Source organism: Megalobrama amblycephala, linkage group LG1, assembly GCF_018812025.1.
Source record: "Megalobrama amblycephala isolate DHTTF-2021 linkage group LG1, ASM1881202v1, whole genome shotgun sequence".
NCBI lineage: Eukaryota > Metazoa > Chordata > Actinopteri > Cypriniformes > Xenocyprididae > Megalobrama > Megalobrama amblycephala.
Genome location: NC_063044.1, coordinates 46,717,359 through 46,742,287, shown reverse-complemented (window position 1 = coordinate 46,742,287; position 24,929 = coordinate 46,717,359). Strand labels below are relative to the sequence as shown.

General features: G+C 35.2%; 1 protein-coding gene across 3 annotated transcripts in view; it reads right to left on the bottom strand.

Annotated features, from left to right (window-relative positions):
* asic2 (acid-sensing (proton-gated) ion channel 2) overlaps positions 1–24,929 on the bottom strand; it is a 432,822-nt gene that overhangs the window by 21,512 nt on the left and 386,381 nt on the right. For all 3 annotated transcript variants that reach the window (XM_048196722.1, XM_048196731.1, XM_048196715.1), the window contains one exon: positions 7,954–8,081. In XM_048196722.1, the coding sequence (XP_048052679.1) occupies positions 7,954–8,081 (128 nt within the window). The remainder of the gene's footprint in view (positions 1–7,953; positions 8,082–24,929) is intronic.

Below are 24,929 nucleotides of genomic sequence, written 5' to 3'. Positions count from 1 at the left end.
GCACTTTATTACTGGCAATTCAGTAGAGTTCTTTAGTTCACATTTATCACAGAGTGCTTCAGTTAGTAACAAGCCTCTTTCTGGTACACTCGGCAGTGTCTTCAAAATTAAGGATAATTGTGTTTTCGTGCCAAAATAAAAGAATGTAGGACAGAAAAAAATGGATGTATATGTGCTCAAAGATCAGGCTGTTTCAGACATTCTGTTATAGAGAACAGATAAAGCTTCTTCTTACTTCTTACAAGAGTAAATGGGTTTCGTTGAGATACACGAATATGAAGGATGGCAGTCCAGTGAAATACTAACCATATCACATCCTTGACAATACTTTTGATTAAATCACAATAACAAACCATTCTAAAAACAATTGGTTTAAACTTGATTCATGCCTTACGTTAACACAGACTGAACTGATAAAACCTTAAATATCATATTTATCATAATGACTTAGAGGCCATGCTTTAATTATAAATGCTGGGAATGACAGTTTGTTTCTTCAAAACTAGTTTGAAGACCTAATTTAGCGTATTTACTGGCAGAGTGTTTGGGGGGTTACTCTGCCAGAGGGATCACTAGAGACGCTCACAAATGGAGGAGCGAGGGTTGAGACAGACAGAAGGGAGTGGAAAGATATCCCGCTGCTGGATGTTTTTTTGCAGGTCCTATAAGCCTAAAGTAAAGTTAATTAACCGGTTCTAAATTTACATAGCTCCCAGTTGAGACGAAGCAACAAGAGAGGAATGAAAAGGCATTTCTGAGAGGAAAATGTCATTCAGACTCAATCTGTGAACTTGAGACTCTTCAATCAAATGAAAAGCCTTTGCAAGCCACCCCACTAGATGCATTCATATTGCATGACTTTAGAAATTGGCCACATTCACCTTGTTTGTTCTCTTTCTCCTTCTCTCTGGGTCTTTTGTAATGGGTTTCTTGCAACACTGCGTCAGCGAGTCATTACGGCCTCTGGCTAGGACACCAGGGTTAATGATCATTAGCTGGAGATACACCCTCCTGGTCAGAGGATATTTAAAAACAAATCCAGAACATTTTCTCAAAATCTACAGTGAAAAGTTCTGTTCCTGAATTTATTTTGGCTTAAATATTAATCCCATATTAGATCTGTTAATGTAAGTTTGCATAATTAATGCTTCCTATCTGTATGCTCTTGACAAGAATGATCAAAACATTAAACAACAATATAGACCCAAATGACCGTTTGGTAATGAAAAGTCAAGAAATGTATTGTTCAGGCAAATGATGCTTGAACCAAAGGATTTTTTTAGCTTATGATCCATTTTTACAGTGAATATGAAGGGCTAGACAGAGAGAAAGAGAGACATATTTCATGAACATTTCTATCTATCTATCTATCTATCTATCTATCTATCTATCTATCTATCTATCTATCTATCTATCTATCTATCTATCTATCTATCTATCTATCTATCTATCTATCTATCTATCTATCTATCTATCTATCTATCTATCTATCTATCTATCTATCAGATACTGTTATTATCACAAGAAACAATATACTTCCTAAATTCAATCAATGCTCCCCAATATAAGATATGTGTTTTACTCTTGGTAAGAAGCTAAATGTACAGAGTGAGATTTGTAGGATTTTTCCATATCCTAAGGAACAACCAGGCCTGAGAAAAGGACAATACACTATAAAAAATGACCGTGATTTTAACAGTAAAAGACTGTAAAAATGCTGCGGTGAAAAACTGTCAATTGGTTTACAGAAAGTTTCCGTACTATATACGGTGAATAACTGTAATAGATCTAATGGTACATTTAATGTAATTTTACGGTAAAATACCATTAAGTTGAAAAATAACAATTCATTGTAAAATTTACAGTGAAAAACCGTAAATTGACATTCCCACAATTCCCTGCGTGACACTTCACATTTGATATATTTTCGTTGAAATAACTTTCTTCTTAGTTTTTCTCATTTTTTTCTAATCAGTTATGTACATTAGGGTTTTATGTTACATCTAATGTTGTTAAATTAATGTTTATTGCATTTTTAAAATTTCATGCATGTTACCATGATGGTGTTTAGTGTGTGTGTGTGAATGACACTGTGTGCACCTTCTATATGTTAGTGTTGTCCATCTCAGCTTCTGATGAACTTTGATTCATCATGTGACTCTTATCACCACTGTGTTTGGTGACTGTCAGTGTATTATAAAGGTACAAAACAGATATTAGTACTTCATTAGGTTGGTAAATTAACATTATATCAGTTAATGAAATATGTTATTTTACCGTAAATTTAACAGATTTTTTTTTTACGTTGCTACTGTATTTTTTACGGTAAAGTTCTGGCAACCACAGCTGCCATTTTTTTACCGTAAATTTCACTGGGATTTTTTTTACAGTGTAAATGATGTGTTGTTAAAGGGTTAGTTCACCCCAAAATGGAATTCTGTCATTAATTCCTCACCCTCATGACGTTCCACAGCCGTAAGACTTTCGTTCATCTTCAGAACACATTTAAGATATTTTTGATGACAGAATGCTGTCAGATTTCCTACCATTAACTGCCTTTGTAACGACCACTTTGATGCTTCAAAAACTTCATAAAGAGATCAGAAAACTAATCCATATGAATCGAGCGGTTTAGTCCAAATTTTCTGAAGAGAATCCATTGCTTGTTATGATGAACAGATTAATTTAGGGTTTTACTCGCATGCAAACATTGACCAGCAAACATAAGCAGAAGCTCAACAACACCTGCTACACGCGCAAGAACAATCTCTTCCAGAAGCTCAAACATGCTGCATAACCAATGAGGATCATTCTCGTGTGTTACGCAACACATTTGAGCTTCCGGAAGAGCTTTATTCTCATGCGTGTAGCAGGTGTTGTTGAGCTTCTGTTTATGTTCGCTGATCAATGTTTACATGCGAGTGGTAGTTACAAAGGCAGTCAATGGAAGGAAATCTGACAGCATTCTTAATTATCTTAAATCTTAAAATCTTACGGCTTGGAACGACATGAGCGTGAGTAATTAATGACAGAATTTTCATTTTGGGGTGAACTAACCCTTTAAAGGTCCCGTTTTTTGTGGTTTTTTGAAGCTTTGATTGTGTTTATAGTGTGCAATATAACATGTGTTCATGTTTCGCGTGTAAAAAAACACAGTATTTTTCACATAATTTACTTATCTGTATACCGCTGTTTCCACTGTCATAAAAACGGGCTGATGACTTCCTTGTTCTATGAAGTCCCTCCTTCAGAAATACGTAACGAGTTCTGATTGTGCCAGCGGTTCCTGTGTTGTGATTCGACAGCTCTGAGCGCACCTTGCCCGGAAAGGTCACGCCTCTTACCATAACGTGGAGATGCACGCGCTCAGTGTTATTGTAAACGTCTTTAATTTTACCCTATCAATTTGAGCCGGAATCAGACCCGGTGATTGGACTGCGGGATGAAAATAACAGCGTTTCGACGACATGGCGACAAACACACTCTACAAGCGCAACTCTTGTGTATTCCTGTGGGCGGAGGTTAGTCAAAAAACTGTTTCAGTGACGTCATTAAAGAAGGAAGTAGAGGGATGTAGTCCAAACTGGCCGTTCGATGTAGGCGACTTCTGTTAAATAAAATATCTCGTTTGGCATTGAACTTTGAGCTTTAAAATTTTACAGATTTTATTTATACTCTAACAACAACATTACACACTAACTAAAGTTTGAAACATGGGATCATGAAAAACGGGACCTTTAAAGCGTCTCCCTGACACACAGGGTGGACTGGCAATAAAGAGCACTTTATCTATGTGGGCCAGCCTAGTTGTCAAAACCAAGTTTGTAACAAGTGGCTTCAGAGAAAAAGTCCTGATCTTGTTAGGCTCAGGTACTTTGTCAAGTCAAGTCATCTTTATTTATATAGTGCTTTTTACAATACAGATTGTTTCAAAGCAGCTTTACAGTGATAACAGGAAAATTATGCAACAACGTTTATTTCGGCTGTACAGCATCTCTAGAAGAAAATAGTGTCATTGTTGAGTAAATGACAGTTTAAAGTTTAAAGTGTCAATGACAGTTAAATATTTCCACTGATCTTTTATGCACATTTACAACCACAGTTATACCAAATACCTTGTTGTGTTGCCCAACAATACTCATACTACAAAAAGAAGAGAGTGAATCTGGACAACACCACCGTTTAAGAGTTTGGGGTCAATAATTTAAAAAAAAGAAATTAATAATAATTTGATCAAAATTTTGAACTTTCTATTCATCAAAGAACCCAGAAAAAATGTATCACAGTCTCCCAAAAATATTAAGCAGCACAACTGTTTTAAACATTGGAGTTTACACATCAATGCCTTCTTTCACATCATTGCGTCTTCACTGACACTCAGTACAGACGTTTTCCTAATGAAGTGCCTGATTGCATTAGTGCAGGATTATTTGTTTGTTCAGCACATCAATGTGAATTGCTTATGAACCAGTAACAATAGGTCAAGAATAATGTTTTACATGAAATGGACATGAAAAATTGACTTGACTTCACAGAGATTGTGGAGTGCAACAAGAGACATGAAATTAGTAATGTAAGATATTTCCATGGACAACATTGGACAGTTTTAGTTTCAAACTAACGCTCAATTAGTCTTGCAGAAAGCTCTGTAATAATTATACATTGTACTGCAGCATATGCTACCAGGACTTGTATTAGTATCTGGATAAAGATTTATAAACTTTTCACGTTTCTAGTATGTAACTTTGTTTTGCATTGTTATTTCAGTCGAGCATTTGTAGTAGCTTTGAACAACATTCCTGTCTGAATATTTTATCCCTACCCCTAAACCTATACCCATAAGTTATTGCATATTTTGTGACACTAGACTTTCAGTGAACGAGAGCTTTTTGGGTGTTTTGGATGTTTTCGTATTTTTAAATCACTTGCACATACCGCCATTCACCACCTGGAGTTTTTGAAACAATTCTGCATGTGTTATGGAGGGCTGCTGATATTTTTCTTATAGGTAAAGATGTCAACAAGTCAAATAGCAAAAATTCAGTCTAAGGCAAGACACCACAGGTGATTAGGATAAAAAATTCAGCTTATAGATATTGACCTATTGGGTGAATCTGATTTCACTAAGTAACAAAATTTAATGAACCAATCAGATTTGATAGACAAGATTACAGTTTATGTGAAGTTTAGGCTTACAGTCAGGGTTTGTTGCTTCTACATCAGTGTTATTCATATATCATTTCCTTCTGATTTTTGGGATAACTTATGGGTAAGGTTAGATTTAGGGGTAGATATTCAGACAGGAATGTTGTTCCAGGAACATGTCTTATTTGGCAAAATCACTGTGACCCACCATATTAACCCAGTTTATTAATCAAAGTGCATTAAGGCAATTGTTCTGCATTACAAGTTACAAGTAAATGTTATGTTTAGTTATGCAAATGAGGCATTATCTAATTATATATGAAGACTTCAGATGCAAAAACCTTTAAGTCCGTCTGACATTTTCTTTTAAATGAGTATTGTTATCAGGCTTCCATGTTTATGTTCAGTATTTCACTTTAATGGGAATGAAAAGGTTATTAGTCAGTTATTAAAAAAAACAAAAAAAAACTTTTTTTTCCCAAAAATGTCACAGATAAGAGTAAAATTAAAAACATAAAAATGCTCATTTAAAAGGAAAATTTCAGACGGACAGAAGATTTTGCATCTGAAGCCTTCATATACACTTTGCATACATTTTCAGAACAGAAATTTAAACATTGTATAAAGCCAGGTTCATGAATTCTTTTTGTTGACAAATTGGAGTTGAAGGTTTTTACAGAGGAGATTTTGAATATCTCTTTTTATCACTCCATAAATCAGAAAATACTGTCAACAGCTAAAAAAAAAAAAAGCCATGTTTTTAGGAATAAAATGTCACAAATCAGGCAAATGATAAATAAACTGCTCAGATGGGAATAGTTTGGTGTATTTAAGTGCTTCTGAAATGGAGCACTCGTTTATATATATATATATATATATATACAATTAATTTGTTTTGCTGAATGATAAGAAATGATCTAAAACATGCTGTAGGACCATACAAATAAGGCCTGTCAAAAATGAGAGAGAGAGAGAGAGAGAGAGAGAGAGAGAGAGCAGATAGCACAAGGTAAGAGAGCAGGAGGCCCTGACAGATAAAAGCAGCCCAGAGGAGAGATGTTGATACCCTCCCTAACCTGGACACTACAGCAGATAAGTGAACACCACCCTTACACTCTCAGATAACAGCAGGGAGGGCGAAGGCTGCAAAATCTCAGACAGCCACACCAGCTGCATATGTATCATCCACAACAGCTTTATGCACATATTATGGGGTTGCCATGACCAGACAGATGCAATTGAAAAAAAGGGGAAAAAAAAAAAAAAAAAAAAAAAAAAATGAACAAGGTTGTTTGTTATTGTTGTTATTAAAGTGGATATGTGCCAGTGATCTCAATATACTATTGTGCTGCTATGACTAAACTATCAATAGCTGAATAAAAAGCACAACACCAAATGCTTGCCAAACACTAATAATGTTTATAAATGTAATTACACACCACAACTATAGAGGACTGAGGTTACTAGCGCACTGTCATTAGCCTGTATTTCAGTTTAACAGCCACCTAAACATAACAATTACCATAATTAAACAAAACCAGTAATCATCCATAAGCACAATCAGCGACATAAGTGCGACATAAATTTGTAGTAAACTGAAATACGCTAGTGGTGTGGGATCATGTTCTGTGACTTTCATTGTTTAAAAAGAATCATTATTACTCAACCAGCTGGGCCATTCATACTATGCAGTACATTTTCTTGTGCCTACTGTGTATATTTTTAATAATACTGGATAAATATTAAAGGTGCATTCAGTAGTGTTTTTAGCTAGCGTTAGCATTGCTGTTCTTTGTGTACTACAACAACTATACAGAGGCAGCAGCCAATGAGCGTGAGGAATAATGTCAAGTCAGGTCAATAATGTCCTGACCTCCTTGAAGGAGTTGACCCTCATACCGTCTACATAATTAAAACACTTTTTATAGAAAACTATAATACAGTATAAGTACAGTCTTCATTGCAAGTGAATGTACACCATTCAGATGACTCTTCACAAAACAACAACATATTTCTTAATGTGTAAAACTTTTTAAATTAGCACTAAACTTCTAAATGCACCTTTAAACCAACAATCATTAAATATGTGATGCTTGGCTTGCTTTCCACTCACTGTGGTGAGACTCTGACTGAAAGTGATTTCAAATAAATGGTAGTCAAACTGCCAGCAAGGTCACAGAGATTTTAAAGCTTCACAGCATCAGTACAACAAAGAAAAAAAAGAAAAAGATTGGAGAGCAAAAACCCAATAGAATAACTAAAAAGAAGTGGCGTAGATGTCATATAGTGAGTAGTCAATATCTAAGGGTTTCAAAACATCATTGTTATGCACAGACTTTCACCTAACACACACAAACACACAAACCATGTAATGATCTCTTAAGGTCGAGCACCCTGAGAAGGCTGATGAAATACAAACATTGCTAATGAAACAGACTACAAACGTGGAGCAATAAGAAGCATGAACACACTGATATGGATAAAATGGTCCCATTTATTAACCTAGCTGTTCTCGTTTTGGCTTGGTGAGTCAGTGGTCCTTTGCTGTTGTGTGTGATGCATCAGGAAGCATTAGCATTTACACTACCAATGAGATGTGTTGGCAGCCGTTTCTGACTACTTTTGAATGTGGTTTTAGTATGCCACTTTTAGCACTGAGCACTTGTGATTGTATAATCCTAGATAGATGTTAATACCAGGTGTAAATGAGACCTGAGAGTCTCACTATTTATGGTGAGGACAAATATATAGTGGTGGCAATGAGAGATGAAATCAGGCAAGTTGGAGGTGATGTTAAAGCTCACTTACTCTCTGCTCCTGTGTAGCCACGAAGGTCTGAAAGCCTGGGGCGACTCCGAAGCCCAGCTCATGTACAAAGGGCGGCTCCGCTTGACTGTGGATCTGCACCCTCACTCCTGCCTCAAATGCTGTCTCTTCTAACAGAGAGAAAGAGAAATAAAAAGATTAGTTGTGCTTCAACAGAGTACAATAGTGCAAAAGTAGTGTTGAATAAAGATATTTGCATCTTTACTGCTTTAAAAAGTCACATAGACCACCTAAGCTGATTCAGCTGCATGGTGACCAGATTTATTTTATTTTCACCATATTAACATCAAGTTTGGTGCATACAAATTTGTTTGTACCCTTGTTGTAATGCTGATGAAAACAGATTATTCTAAATGAGCTACTGCATGCTGCTTACTATTAGTAATTTGCATAATACACAGCAAACATCTCCATATCAGAGTTTTACACATATCGTCACTTCTACAGACATTTATCTCTTCTTACAGTACATGTAGCAAGAACTTTGAGTAAAAACAAGTGGACCATTCTTAAAATTATTTGAATCAACATACAACATTTATTTAGGCCTAGACTATGCATAATAAGGGTTTATTTTTTAACGCAGAACCAACATACACTCAAAAAAATGAATTGTTGGATTTACTTAAAAAATAAGTTTCAAGTGGTTCCACGCAACAATATTGAGTAATTTGTACAAAAAACTATTTAGTTGAATGAACAAAAGAAATTCAAGTAACGCTGACAAAATTTCTTTGAGTAAATACAAATCATTTGAATGTCACTGTTACATAATATTTATATGTGGAGTTTACTTAATAATGTTATGTTGATTACGTAAGATGAAAACATTTTTTTTTTTTCTGAATAATCATTTAAATAAAAAGGATACAACATATCAGAATGCAGCCCCTCACCCCCAAAATGCACTCAAAAAATAACTAATTGAACAAACTCAATTGAATTAAAAGCAGGAACTTCTTCCTATAAACATGTGTATATGAGCGCTCACAGCCTAAACACAGGCGACACTCTTCTGCATGATGGTAACCACAAAATTCAAAAACATAACAGAAACTACTCTAAATGTCCAACATAACTGAACATTAAACACTAACATAAACTAACAACATCTTTCCCTTTACTGAAAAACACATAAAATAACACTTTAATCCCTAAATTTACTCTCCTAATGCAGTCCCTTGCAAAGCATGCTGGGAACTATGGATCCACTGCACAGTTAGTTATGTCAACAATAATGTGTGCGTTTCACACAGCAATTTTAAGTTGACTGAACAAACACTTACTAAGTAAAGCTGACAATACTCAATTTTAGTAGAAACAATGCAGTTCATGTTCAGTACAGTCCAAAAGTTTGGAACCACTAAGATTTTTAATGTTTTTAAAAGAAGTTTCGTCTGCTCACCAAGGCTACATTTGTTTAATTAAAAATACAGTAAAAAACAGTAATATTGTGAAATATTATTACAATTTAAAATAACTGTGTACTATTTAAATATATTTGACAAAGTAATTTATTCCTGTGATGCAAAGCTGAATTTTCAGCATCGTTACTCCAGTCTTCAGTGTCACATGATCCTTCAGAAATCATTCTAATATGCTGATTTGCTGCTCAAGAAACATTTATGATTATTTTCAATGTTGAAAACAGTTGTGTACTTTTTTTTCAGGATTCCTTGATGAATAGAAAGTTCAAAAGAACAGCATTTATCTGAAATACAAAGCTTCTGTAGCATTATACACTACCGTTCAAAAGTTTGGGGTCAGTAAGAATTTTTATTTTTATTTTTTTGAAAAGAAATTAAAGAAATGAATACTTTTATTCAGCAAGGATGCATTAAATCAATCAAAAGTGGCAGTAAAGACATTTATAATGTTACAAAAGATTAGATTTCAGATAAACACTGTTCTTTTGAACTTTCTATTCATCAAATAATCCTGAAAAAAATATTGTACACAAATATTTTGTACAATTGTACACATTAAATGTTTCTTGAGCAGCAGATCAGCATATTAGAATGATTTCTGAAGGATCATGTGACACTGAAGACTGGAGTAATGATGCTGAAAATTCAGCTTTGCATCACAGGAATAAATTACTTTGTGAAATATATTCAAATAGAAAACAGTTATTTTAAATTGTAATAATATTTCACAATATTACTGTTTTTACTGTATTTTTAATTAAATAAATGTAGCCTTGGTGAGCAGACGAAACTTCTTTTAAAAACATTAAAAATCTTAGTGGTTCCAAACTTTTGGACTGTACTGTAGTTACATGAGTTTTTTTAAGTAATGTGAACAAGGGTGGTTTGAGTGAAACTAACAACAGTGAAAGTTCATTTTTTTGAGTGTATGACACAAGCAAGACTGGATGTTGTTTTCTATTTTAATCTAAATGTAATTTATTCCAGTGATGCAAAGCTGTATTTTCAGCATCATTACTCCAGTCTTCAGTGTCACATGATCTTTCAGAAATCATTCTAATATGCTAATTTGCTGTTCAATAAACATTTATTATTATTATCATCAATATTGAAAACAGCTGTGCTGCTTAATATTTTAGGTAGAAACCATGATATATTTTTCATGATACAAAGAACATCATTTATTTGAAATAGAAATCTTTTGTAACATTATTAATGTTTTTACTGACACTTGTGATCAAGTTAATGTCTCCTTGCTGAATAAAAGTATTCATTTTGGGTGTGTTTACACCATCAGGGATGTGTTGTGGTCTCGCCCCTTCATTTTTTGTATGTTTTCTACATTGTAACAACATTTTTTTGACAAATTATGTAAAACAAAGCTAATTTTTTTTAGCGTTTCCCATTGATGTCTATGGGCGATTTTTGGGGGTTAGGGCTGTTGGATAGGGGTGGAGCGGTGCATGTGTGTGTGAGCATGAGCTATCCACAATGTGCCATAGGGTTGCCACTTCACTTCTATGTATTTGTGCTGTGGCTGATTTATTTGACAAATATTTAAAAAAGTATAGATTTTTTAAATTTCCCCATTCATTTCAATGTGGGGCCCCGGACATCCTGAGAGGGACTTTTTTTCACACTGACATACATAGATATCATTCCAATTTTTTTTTTTTGTTTGTATAGCAAATGCAAGTGTCAACCACAACATCAAGTGTCATGCCATTTAGATGAAAGGAACTTTTTTTTTTTTTTTCTTCAGCAAATGTCATTTGTGGTCTAAAGACCCTGAATAGCTTACAAATGTTCTTTAGATTATTGAAAAAAAAAAAATTGTTTTGCTTTTGGAACTTTTATTTTTCAGAGTGTAAATGTGAAAAAAGAACAGCTTTAGTATCATTCAACACAACACAATGCAATCACATAAAAAAAGGAAAAAGTGTCAGGAAATCAGACCTATTCCACAGCCTTCCTCTGTTTTTTTTTTGTTTTTTTTTCTTCCAAATGCATTGCCACGACTCACAGGACACTCACACATTTAATATGTGTCATTTGGTTTGATTAGCCGTGTCTCGCTAGCCTGTAATATTGGTAGTATTAATTTTCCCCTGCCCACCTCATCCATTCTCAAAGACCTGGTGAGAAGAGAGGCCTTATTCAGTCATCAGGACCCCCACAGGCTCGCAGACATCTTAACTGCCATCTATAACAGGAGAGCACAGCCACAAAGACCCCCAACCTTCCATTCACACTCCAGAGACCAAGGCAATGATGGAAACACACCATGACAGCAGCTGCAAGCAGCCATACACACACTGGGACCAGTCAATACTTTCAGCAGTGTGTGTGTTTATGTGTCCTATATCAAACATACAAAAGTGTAGCTTGTCAAATATGAAAGAAAGAATTAAAATACTCAGTGTTTCCTGCACTGCTTCAGTGGTGGCGCTGCTATTGCATCTACTGCACCTACTGCGCCATGACATAAGAAATTATTTTTAGCTCAGTTGTGTTCTTGTGTCCTTAAATGTGATGAAAGAAAGACCCCTCCAGCACAGAAAGTGCTATGAAATACTACAAAACCAATAAACTGACAACACTATTGTGTTGTCCTCACTAGTTGAATGGCACTGCATTGAATGCAAGACAAATACAATGTAGTCTAAACTGATTGTAAGTCAGTTCTTCAGCATTTATGGCTTTGGAAGACTTTGAATAAACAGAATTATATGGTGTTATTTTTGTCCTATTTGGCAGCCATGATTGTCACGGCTGAACTGTCAGTGAATTGTCAGTTTAATGAAAAGAGCTGTATGAAGATTCTTCAAAATGCCTCCTTTTGTGTTTCATTACTGTTATTTCTATTCCTTATGTTCTATTTTTATTCTTCTTCTTTATGTAAAGCACTTTGAATTACCATTGTGTATGAAATGTGCTATACAAATAAAATTGCCTTGCCTTGCCTGCCTTCATGAAAAAAAATAAAGGTTTGTCTTATTAGTGAAATTTTGCAGACAAAAAAGGTCAATAGTCTATTGTGTAGCGATTCATGAGGCACAGCTCACACAGAAGTCACTTTTACAGTAAAGGTGGGGTATGTCGTTTTTCAAAAGTTAGTTGAAGTTAGTTGAACTGACACCAACAACAAATGTATAACCAATCAGCATTAGAAGGTGTATGATGGTTGAGGAGACAGAACGAGCAAGAGGGAGATTTGAAAAAAAGAAAAAAAAAAATGCAGAAAGAGAGATGAGACACAATACAAAAGAGCTCAAAAGAATATCACTGGAATGAAGGTTTATGACTGGGCAAGAACTTTAGGACCCGTGTTAATATTAGAAAAGTTTCCAGCACTGGAGAAAGCTAAGCGGGAAGGCCTGAAAACAGATGTGGAGGCTGCTTTTGAGTGTCATTGATTGTCTGGAGCTGCTGTGCTGTTGGCGACTAACAACAAACTCTTGTTGTTATTTACTTTTGTGTACTCTACATTCATTTTTGTGCTTCTTGTTGTTTGTTCATCATCTGCGCTTTATTTTTCATGAAGCATTTTGTTGCGCACGAGCTGTGATAAACAGACATCCACTCTCGCAATGCGTGTGTAACAGAGGCCAGCTAGTGAGAGTTGTGCAGGTTTGAGACTGAGCAGGGTGGATAGGATTGTAGGGTGAGTTTTGGAGGTGGAGCAATAAAGAGAGGGATGGGTTTGTTTGGGTTGATTTCAAATATCAACAATGTCCAAACAGCGCTTTTGAAAATCTATTTACCCCACCTTTAAAGGTGCCCTAGAGGTGCCTTTTCAAAAGATGTAATATAAGTCTAAGGTGTCCCCTGAATGTGTCTGTGAAGTTTCAGCTCAAAATACCCCACAGATTTTTTTAAATTAATTTTTTTAACTGCTTATTTTAAGCCATTATTACATATGCACCGATTAAGCGTGTGGCCCCTTTAAATCTCCCACTCCCCCGTCCCCGCGAGCTCTCAACTGCCTTAAACAGCAAACACAAAGTTCACACAGCTAATATAACCCTCAAAATGGATCTTTACAAAGTGTTCATCATGCATACATCGATTCCTGTGAGTATAGTATTTATTTGGATGTTTACATTTGTTTATGAATGAGGCTATGCTCCGTGGCTAACGGCTAATGCTACACTGTTGGAGAGATTTATAAAGAATGAAGTTGTGTTTATGAATTATACAGACTGCAAGTGTTTAAAAATGAAAATAGAGACGGCTCTTGTCCCCGTGAATACAGTAGTAAACGATGGTAACTTTAACCACATTTAACAGTACATTAGCAACATGCTAACGAAACATTTAGAGAGACAATTTACAAATATCGCTAAAAATTTCATGTTATCATGGATCATGTCAGTTATTATTGCTCCATCTGCCATTTTTCGCTATTGTTCTTGCTTGCTTACCTAGTCTGATGATTCAGCTGTGCACAGATCCAGACGTTAATACTGGCTGCCCTTGTGTAATGCCTTGATCATGAGCTGGCATATGCAAATATTGGGGGCGTACATATTAATGATCCTGACTGTTACGTAACAGTCAGTGTTATGTTGAGATTTGCCTGTTCTTCGGAGGTCTTTTAAACAAATGAGATTTATATAAGAAGGAGGAAACAATGGAGTTTGAGGCTCACTGTATGTCATTTCCATGTACTGGACTCTTGTTATTCAACTATGCCAAGATAAATTCAATTTTTGAATCTAGGGCACCTTTAAATCAAGCAGCTTTCTGGCGAATGCAAGTGACCAACTTGAATCCGTTGGGAAATCTGCATGGGGAAATCTTTTGCCCTCATGCGAAATTCATTATTGTGTATTTCTATTGAAATGACTGGATTTCACTCGCTGAACAATAATAAATGATCACACCTTAAGTGTCTGGAACAACATGATTAATAATGAATAATGAAATCCTTTTATTTTGTTTAACTTGTTTTGAAATGCACATTGTGTTTGTGATGATTTGTGTGTTTCCTCCTAAGTATAAAACAATCATTAACAGGCTCATTAAGGAACCAAAGCCTTAAAGCAGAATCTGATTCAGAACCAGAGTCATTAATTTCTCATCCCGAATAATCAATGACATCAGATTCGGGTCTGTGTGATGCTATAGGCAAGAAAACTATTCATTATAGACCGTATTTGGTTGTAAAGAAGGCTTCAGTTTTTCACCATTTCTCACTACATTCATCATCAGCACTATCAGTATCTCAGTAATGAGGTGTATGTGTGTGGGATGTAAGAAAGAATGTGTCATGTGTCTCTGCAGGTTAATGATGAGATGTGAATGTTTGCTGTAAGGTTGGTGAATAATTTCTTATTTGTATGTTGAAAGTATTGTGATGCTAATTCATTGTTTGCTCCAGATAACAATCTGTCACTCCAAATTAAAGCCTTTGAGTATAGAGAAACAGAACGGAAAACACAAACGGGAAAAAGGACAAGAATTGTTGGCTCAGTAACTGGCTGCTGTTGTAGACATGGTGAGACATGAAACTCAAAAAACTACTGGTTGCTTTTAATGCAAGCTGTGAAGAAATGCACAGTGTCATGTAATTATTATAGCATAAAAAGGGCATTTTAATTGGAGAGCTTGTTTGAGGCTGATTCATACAGTACAAACATTACCATTCAAAAGTCTGGGGTCGGTAAGATTTTTAATGTTTTTGAAAAAAGTCTCTTATACTCACCAAGGCTGCATTTGTAAATATTGTGAAATATTAGTATAATTTAAATAGTAAATAAATTACATTTAATATATTTTAAAATGTAATTTATTGATTTTAAAGCTGAATATTCAGCATCATTACTCCAGTCTTCAGTGTCACATGATCCTTCAGAAATCATTCTAATATGATGATTTTATGATCAAGAAACATTTCTTATTATCAATGTTGAAAACAGTTGTGCTACTTAATATTTTTGTGAAAACAATGATACTTTTTTTTTTTTTTTTTTTTTTTTAGGATTCTTTGATGAATAGAAATTTGAAAAGAACAGAAATTTTTGTAACATTATAAATGTCTTTTTGATCAAATATAAATAAAATAAATAAATACATACATACGTAATACATACTTACTATGCCCAAACTCTTGCACAAAAGGTCCTTTCTAGTGGAAAAGGGATCTTTTAGATCATTAAAATGTTCTTAATACTAAGAAAATGTTTTCTTTTATGAACTGTTCACTGAAAGGTTTTTTGAGGGAACCAAAAAAATGTTTTTTTCTATGGCATCAATGCCCCCCTTTTTGGGACCTTTATTTTTAAGAGTGTAATTTAGCTTTGACCTGTGCTGTAGATTTTTTTTACTGTCTTAGAAAGGGAAGCTGAGGGCCTATATACAGTATAAGTCTTGTTATATAACTTGACATAGTGCAAAGTGCAAAATCCTGGGATTTGTAAATCAGAGGTCACCAATTATTGGATTTTAGAAGCATCCTGTTCCCTATCTCTCATCCGCAGGCCTGCTCTCCATTCCAGTGAAGTCACAAAATAAAATACAACAAAATGTCCTGTTAATGATATACATATCCTGACAGACAGTTGCAGTTTTCTTTTGGTTATAAAAAGTAAACATTTGAGCTAAAACCTCTCAAAAAAAAAAAAAAGAGAGAGAGATCACTGGAAAGTGGGCTAACTTCCCCAAAACCGAAACAACTTCTTTGCAACTTAGGCAAAGAAGATCAAGTATATATGTCTTTTATTTAAATAAATGGCGAAAACATATGACACGGCATGTAGAACATAACAAAACCAAAGAACGAACTGAAGGAAATTAGGAACTTAAAGGGAACCAATTATGCAAAATGCACTTTTATAAGGTATTTGAACACAGATGTGTGTCCACAGTGTGTTTGTGTGTGTGTGTGTGTGTGTAAACAATCAGCCTATAATGCTAAAACTCCACCCACACTTTTTTTTTTTTACAATCCCCATAAATCATAAACAGTCTCTCCAAACTAACGGTTCCAGAGAAGCCCCGGCCATGACTGGCGACGGAATCTGCCCTATTAGCTTAGCTCCTCCCCCGAGTGAGCGGTACACAGTCTGCCTTGTTTATCTCCACACCAGAGAATTTAACAGCAGCATTCAAGTAAGAAATGTATTCTTTTCAAAGCTACAAAAGTTGTTTAATCAAGAGCAGTGAGTGATTTTCTGTTTTTCTTTTGCTGCTTTGTTCATATTAACAGCATATACAGCAGTAGGTATAATATGCTGCTGTCACTTTAATACACAGATCTAATCGACACGTGCAATTTCTTTCCCTGCTGTTTACGTTCACAGACATAACCAACTGTGTTTATGAACTGTGTGTGTTTTTGATATAACCTTGTGTGTATTTGAAAGTTTACGTGTAAGAGAAATTAGTTTAATACTCATGCGACACGCCGTCTGACAGGCAGCTTTCTGTGAGCGTGCTTTGGATGTGTGCACTCAGAAAACCATATACCAGAAGTTTAAACTGTTATAGCTTAAAAACGCATGCAAATGATTAACTTTTATGAACTGCAATGTCAACTTGAGCAGGGCCGGATCTATTGGGGTGGCACAGGGTGGCAACTGCCACCCTAAGAAAAAGCTTTGCTACCCCATCTGCCACCCCAGAATTATCACAGAATAAAATATAAATGCCACATTATAAATAAATGCACGCACACGCAGTGCGCCCAGTGTAGTCAGCAGATCGTTTGTGTGTGTGACGGACACATTTTATAAGCTCTTCATGAGTTCCCAGCTGGCCAAAATACCATCATATTCAGGCTACATACATACAACGAGCGCATTTATCTCAGCACACAGCATTGTTTTGGATGTTCGGTAAGTTCCGTCTCAAAATAGGCAATACGTCATAAAATGGAACCAATCAGGTTGTGAATGTATCCCTGTGCCTTTAGGTTCGGTGATAAAATTGCCAATTTGAACGCTAATCGGACCAGGACTAAATGTTTTTTTTTTTTCCTTTTTGGTCTGGACCAAATGAACCAAACAAACCGAACTACAAGTGTGAACGCACCCTAAGTGATTCAGTTGGCCCACTTTTCCAAACCATTCATTCAGTTCTCAAAACAAAGACACATTTCTCAAAACGTTTAAAATGACAACATTAGATAGCAAAACTGACGACGCACCTGTCAAAATCTGAGAGAGAGCTGAAAGAATCATTTACGAGTGTTTTAAACTTACACATACAGTATAATTACAGTACACAGTACCGGTACTTTAGGGAAATTTCACTATTCTATGTACAGTAAACTGGAGAACATGTTGTAACACCCTCAAACTTGTGATTGTCAACTTTCTTTGTAGCCATTTTTTATGTGTACTGTATTTTTGCAGAACTAAGAAATGACTGCCTAGGGATATAGTCTTGTGTCAGATAACCAATATACTGCTATAGAACTGTATACTGTAATGAAATTTGTCCAAATGTGCAGAGGACGCTGATTTTTTTTTTTTTTTTACTGTACTGTAATTGACAATATAGGCTACTGTATTGTTTTGCATTTGATTTTGTCAGAAGAGAATATGTCTTTTAATAGTAGGTAATCCAAGGCACTCGAATCAAGCGAAAAGTAATGTTAAAAAGCCTTTATTTCATCACACCCTGACGAAGGCAATAGCCGCAACGCGTAGGTGTGCAGCTTGTGTGTATCACCTGTTTTTAAGTAACAGCCAAGATGAAATAAAGGCTTTTTAACATTACTTTTCACTTGATTCGAGTGCCTTGGATTACCTACTATTACATGTAAAAAATTTTCCCTCGTATCCAAAGAGCACCGAGACTGAATTTACACCCCGTGCAGCACATCTCTTGCATTATCTTTTTGGAGAATATGTCTTTGACTAGAACATTTTATTTTGACCTGGAAGTTTGAGGTTTGTGAAAGTTGATGTATAGTTTCAAGAAAATGTGGAACTGTGTTATGAATTGTGTGATAGTAATCAAGAAAAACAATAACTAGATTGAAAAGTTTGAAAGACAAATTTATGCTGGCTTGTCATAAAGCCAATTTAAAGTCTTGTATTAAATAGTTTGATCAGTTAGGCCAGAATAGATAGATGTTCTACGAGTTTGCTAATGTGTTGTTAGGAGATTCTGGGTGGTTGCTTGGCTCTTGGTATGCAGTTGCTAGGGTGTTGCTAGAGTATGTGGTTGATAGGGTGTGTATGTGAGAGAGTATTTGGTTGATAGGGTGTCCTGGGTGAACACACACAGACATTCCCATCACTGTTAAAGGATTAGTTCACTTTCAAATGAAAATTAGCCCAAGCTTTACTCACCCTTAAGCCATCCTAGGTGTAAATGACTTTCTTCCTTCTGATGAACACAATAAGAGATATTTTAATAAATATCCTTCTGACGCATCCGAGCTTTATAATGCAGTGAACAGGGGTCACGAGTATAAGCTGAAGAAAGTGCTTCCATCCACATCCATCCATCATAAATGTGTACTCCACACGGCTCCGGGGGGTTAATAAAGGCTTTCTGAAGCGAAGCGATGCGTTTGTGTACAAAAAATATCCATATTTAACAAGTTATTAAGTCAAATATCTAGCTTCCGCCAGACCGCCTTCCGTATTCAAGTTACGAAGAAAGTGTAAACTGGCGTCGTGTCAGTTACACTTTTTCCGTAAGTTGAATAGGGAAAGCGTAGGACGTAGCATAAGCTTTGGAACTGCAAGAGTTTTGCACTTTCTTTGTACGTTGAATACGGAAGGCAGTATATGAATATGGAAGCACTTCAGTTCATACTCATGACCCCTGTTTGTTGCCATTATAAAGCTCGGATGCATCAGGATATTAAAATATCTCCGATTGTGTTCATCAGAAAGAAGAAAGTCATATACACCTAGGATGGCTTGAGGGTGAGTAAAGCTTGGGCTAATTTTCATTTGAAAGTGAACTAATCCTTTAATAACAGAAACTCAAAAATTGTTTGCAAAACTGTGGAAATTCAAAAGTTTTGTTGCTCTTTAACTTGCACTAAAACGTGATTTATACCATCGAAGTAGCCTGTGTAATATTAATAAAACTGCTCATCTTTAGTGATACAAGCTCAAAATAATAATCTGTTGATGTTTTTCATATAGTGTCTTGACTGGGTGCCATGATGGATATTGAAATCTTGTTATTTATTTTTAATTTTAAACTGTATAGATGATTATTTTGTTGTAATGCAATATTTGTAAACGCAATTGTGTATGTCAGGCCATAAATCTCCAAAAACTATGCATGGGCGATTGTTTTGGTGTTGCCACCCCTTTGCCACATTATAAATAATTTTCTAGATCCACCCCTGCATGTGAGCGTGTGACGATAGACATGATAATCAAAACCAAACAGATGTTTAGCTCCACCCTCTTCTGGAAAGTGGGGTGGGGAGCAGCAGCTCATTTGCATTTAAAGATACATGCCCCAAAACAGCATGTTTTTCCTTCCACTCAAAAATTTATATTTACAACATGGAATAATTAATGATCTGTGGGGTATTTTGAGCTGAAACTTCACAGACACATTCTGGGGACACCAGAGACTTATATTACATCTTGTAAAATGTGGCATAATAGGTCCCCTTTAAATACACAATGATAATTAACTCAAAGACTAACAGGTGTGATCATTAAATGAGCATCCACGACAACTAATGGGAACAAAGGAACACAGAAAACAGAAAAACTAATTTATAAAGTTTAATTTAAACTAATTTATTTATTTATTTATTTAATGTGTGTGAGATAAATCAGTAAGATAAATCAAAGATGAATCTGTCTTCAGACATATGCCTTTAGCAGACAGATGAGAACAACTCAAAACCATGCTGATGCTTTTGAAGTCTGTCTCTTTTGCATCCTTTCTCTTCCACCTGACACTTAAGGTATTACAGATGAAAGACAGGTCATTATGAGGGGATGATGGAGAATGAGGTGGAGAGGGAAAGAGAGAGAGAGAGAGAGAGAGAGAGAGAGAGAAGGAAAGTCAACAACACCTATTTGGAGAGTCTCATCTTCATCCCCAAATTGAGTGATCTATGACACATCAGCCTTATGTTTTTCATTTGTATAGACTCGTCTGATTTTTCCTTTGCCTCTTCTAACAAGACACATGAAGTGTTATCATTTTGTTCCCTGCTGCTATATTGCAGTAATCAATATATTTGCACATGACCAAACAACTGTTGGTTAAAAATGACTATTGACTCCAATTTGGGCTCCTTGGCTCAATAATTAAACAAGCTGGTTTAATTAAAGTTTCGAAACGGAAAGAAATCAATCAAATATTTGCCATGTGAAATGTAATATCTTTACAGATTGAGGCTGTTGATTCCAGACTTAGTGATCACCCGCCAAAACCTGCCGGCGCTTCCACAGCTACAAAGTGGAAAAACAACACATGCTGAGCAGAATGCATAAATATTCGCCTTTGATCAGAAACCAAGATGAGAGTGCAGGCATGAAGGACAGAAAGAGAGTGTGAAGAGAGATTTAGTGGTCTCCTCCTAAACTCTGTTCACAAGACCAACTATATATTACATACTGTTGTACACACACACACACACACACACACACACACACACACACACACACACACACACACACACACACACACACACACACACACACACACACACACACACACACACACACACACACACACACACACACACACACACATCAGGGTTGTGCAAAGTTCAGAATTTTGAATGGGTTTCTTTTCAGTTTATGAGTTTGAATTTGAATCGATTTGATTCCCACAAGATGTTAAATTTGGAATGTGAAAAGAAATGTACTGAATTTAAATTCAAAGAAATTAAACAGTTGTACATAAACATCTTTTATTCCATAAATAATTGAAAAGTTAAAATGCTTTATGACATTTGCAGATTCCTTGTTACATTTGAAATTGGTTGTTTGTCATGTCACATTATACTTTCTAAAGCTGTAACATAAGCGTTACAATTATTATAACTGTGGTTACAATTATTCATGAGACCACATAATGCATTATGATGTATATTGCAAGGCATAATTAATGCATTAAGAATACTTTTATAATGCATTATATATAAAGGTTTTACGTAAAGTGTTACCGGAATTTCATTACCTTAAAGTGTTTTACATTAAAGCATAACAGATTGCATCATTAATTACTAATTATGCATATTTATTCCTTGATATATAGAACATGTTGTCTCAACTTTCTCTGAACTAAGCTCAATTATGTTAAATGAACATAGCCATCAAAGCAGAATTTTTCTACAATTGTTTCTATGGAGTATGACAAAATGTTTACCACATTTTTTTCAGGTCACTTTATATTAAAATCAAAATTTTAACATATTGAATATGTAATTGATGGAGTATATTAGAGTATTCTGGGACATTAAGTGCTCTCCAAGCACGAGTGATAAAATGGAGGTTCATTTAAGTATAATGAAATGTATAAAAGTAATACCAAATTCTTACAGGTGGCATTTTAACGTTTATGGGGAAAATCAGAGAGAAATTAAATTATTATTATTATTATTATTATAGCCTATTAAAACCTACAATTACAGCAGATATTAGATTTTCTTTGAATTATATTTTAACTTTACTAATTAAATTCACATTTGAATTATAATGACATTTGCATTCACAAATCACTTCTAAACAGTGCACAAACCTGACACACACAAACAAACCCAAACCCTGGCTATAAAAGATTCAAGGGTGATGACAGAGGGTGATGCATGCAGAGCATAAAAAAAAAATTCACATAAAAGATAGAAACATGGAGACAAACATGAAAAGCTCTTTTGATAAAGCTGGAACATTTCAAGGCACTGTGCTCTCTGAATCAAAAGCATCATCACAGAAAAACAAGAGCATCCAGATGTGCAGGTAATTAAACCATTTATACCATGGTCTACAGTATCTGAATACCGTATGCATATACGATGATTCACACATGCAAGGTCTCTCTCTTTCTCTTAATTCATTGAAATAAATGCAATCTTACAGTGCTCCTTTTGTTTTACTTCAGATTTGTATATTTAACAACCCTAAAATAACTAATGAAATGTAACCAACTTACAGTGACTCATTTTTATCCATCCAGTGAAATTCTGCAAACATCAATGGCAGCTTTAACTTGTCCAAGCCGACAAGTGACCATGGTATTAGGGAGATAATCTATGGCTAAGCATGTATTAAATGCTTCACGTTGGGTAGTTTTTTGCCTCCGCATCGTGCATTATAACAGTTTATTGTACACCTAGTCATGGACTATCCTTTACACATATTAAGAGAGATGAAGACATGTTTATCTTCCAGGAAAGATTAAGTACTTCAGAATCCAAGATTACTACAAGGAAAGATAATTAAAGTAATTTTTTTCAGTATGAAGGCTCTAATTTAGAAGCATGACACAAACATGAAGAGGAAGGAGAAGTGAAATGAGAGAAGGGAATGCAAAATGTTCTGAAAAAAAAAGGCAAAGTAGCAAACTTTTGACTGGATTTATGGTACTGCTGAGCTTCACCACTGCATCCAAAAAACAATACACACAAAAATCTTCCCGTTCAAGCACACTGAATCTTGCTCTACATAATATACTGTTTATCTCCCCATTTCTTCTTTCAAAGTGAATACATTCTTCATCACTCTGCATTCATCAGAGTTGGAAACCGGCAGACAGAATGACGGATTGGCCGCACATTTATTCAGTGAGGCTCAGGGATCTCTCTCCATGTCTTAAATTTGAAAAAGATGATGGCAAGTTTATCACTGGCTCTTTCTCTGCTTCAGATGTGTCATCTTCCTTGTGCATTGTGCCAACATTTTTCAGTGCGACGTAGCACATTTATAATATTACATATGCAAGCGCACACTTCCTCTTCATCTCTTCCATTTTCAATTTCTCCATCTCTTTCCCCATGGCCCTCCAAAAACTTTGTTAGGTAATGACTTTTTGATCATGAAAACGCAGAAAGTAAACAATACAGCTGGTGATCTTTTGACTTTCCTTCTATCCCTCCCTTTCAATTTAAACAGGATGAATCCCAGCTACTGTACAGAATTCCTCAAATATCTTTTTGTGCAGTGGTCCCCATTGAAACTAGAAAAAAAAAATGTTTGTTAGAGGATTAGTTCACTTTTAAATTAAATTTTCCTGATAATTGACTCACCCCCATGTCATCCAAGATGTTCATGTCCTTCTTTCTTCAGTCAAAAAGAAATTAAAGTTTTTGATGAAAACATTCCAGGATTTTTCTCCATATAGTTCTCCATATAGTTATATACTATTGAATTAGCATATTGTATATGACAATTTAGTTCAAACTTTGACCTGTGGAGGGCAGTAATACACTTAGCAGTGTCTACAATGCTGGAATTCTAATAGAGAAGAAGAAGAGAGCTAGTTCAAGATGAGCATTTATGGTTAAAATGTATAAAATTGTAATTTTTTTTTTTTTTTTAGAAAATGAACGATGGTTTCTCTAGATAAGACCATGATTTGTCGTCTGGGATCGTGTAGAACAATTTGAAGCTGCAATGAAACTAATTTTGACCTTCAACTGTTTGGTGCCCATTGAAGTCCACTATATGGAAAAAAATCCTGGAATGTTTTCATGAAAAACCTTAATTTCTTTTCAACTGAAGAAAGAAAGACATGGACATCTTGGATGACATGGGGGTGAGTAAATTATCAGGAAATTTTTATTTAAAAGTGGACTAATCCTTTAAGAACAGCTGTGAAAAACATAAACTGCATTTTTGTGTTTCTTCTTTATGTCCAAAAAACACCTTATAACGAAAACACCTATTTAAAAAACAAAACAAAACAAAAAAACAATGAAACTTGAAATTTTATTTTGTTGAATAATGATAAGTTAAACTTTCCATTACATAAATAACTTGTTATTTTCTGTACAAAGAACATTTTATGACTTTTATCCAAATGTCCTAAAATAAATGAATGAATAACAAATGAAAACTGCTTTTCCGGAGCAAAATCAAAGGATAAGTTTATCCAAAAATAAACATTTACTGGATATGGAACACAACAGAGGATTGGATGTGGAATGAGAGGAAAGTAGCTCTCAAGCTCCAAAAAGCACATAAAAGAACCATAAAAGTGGTCCAAATGAGGAATATTCAGAGTCTTCTGAAACCATATGATAGCTTTGTGTGAGGAACAGACTAAAACATTATAACACTGAACATCTTCATACAATTCAAATCTGGTGCTCTAATGATAAGCATGAGAATAAGGCCGTGTGTCCAACAGTGTTTTTTCCGAGGCTTGCATATTTTTCTGATTGTTTTCAATGGGAATGCTGCGTTTTATGCCAGGAGCATAACAAGGCGCTGAGAGTCTATTTCACGCTGAAGCGCTGAGAGCTCAGCGTTGTAAGGAACCCCCCCATCGCCCCAAAAACAGAGTCCGACGGCCTGGGCTAAGGTTAACGCGTGTATGCCTTTTCAGCACCTCTGAATGTTCAATTTCACTCGTTTAATCTGACTCCAA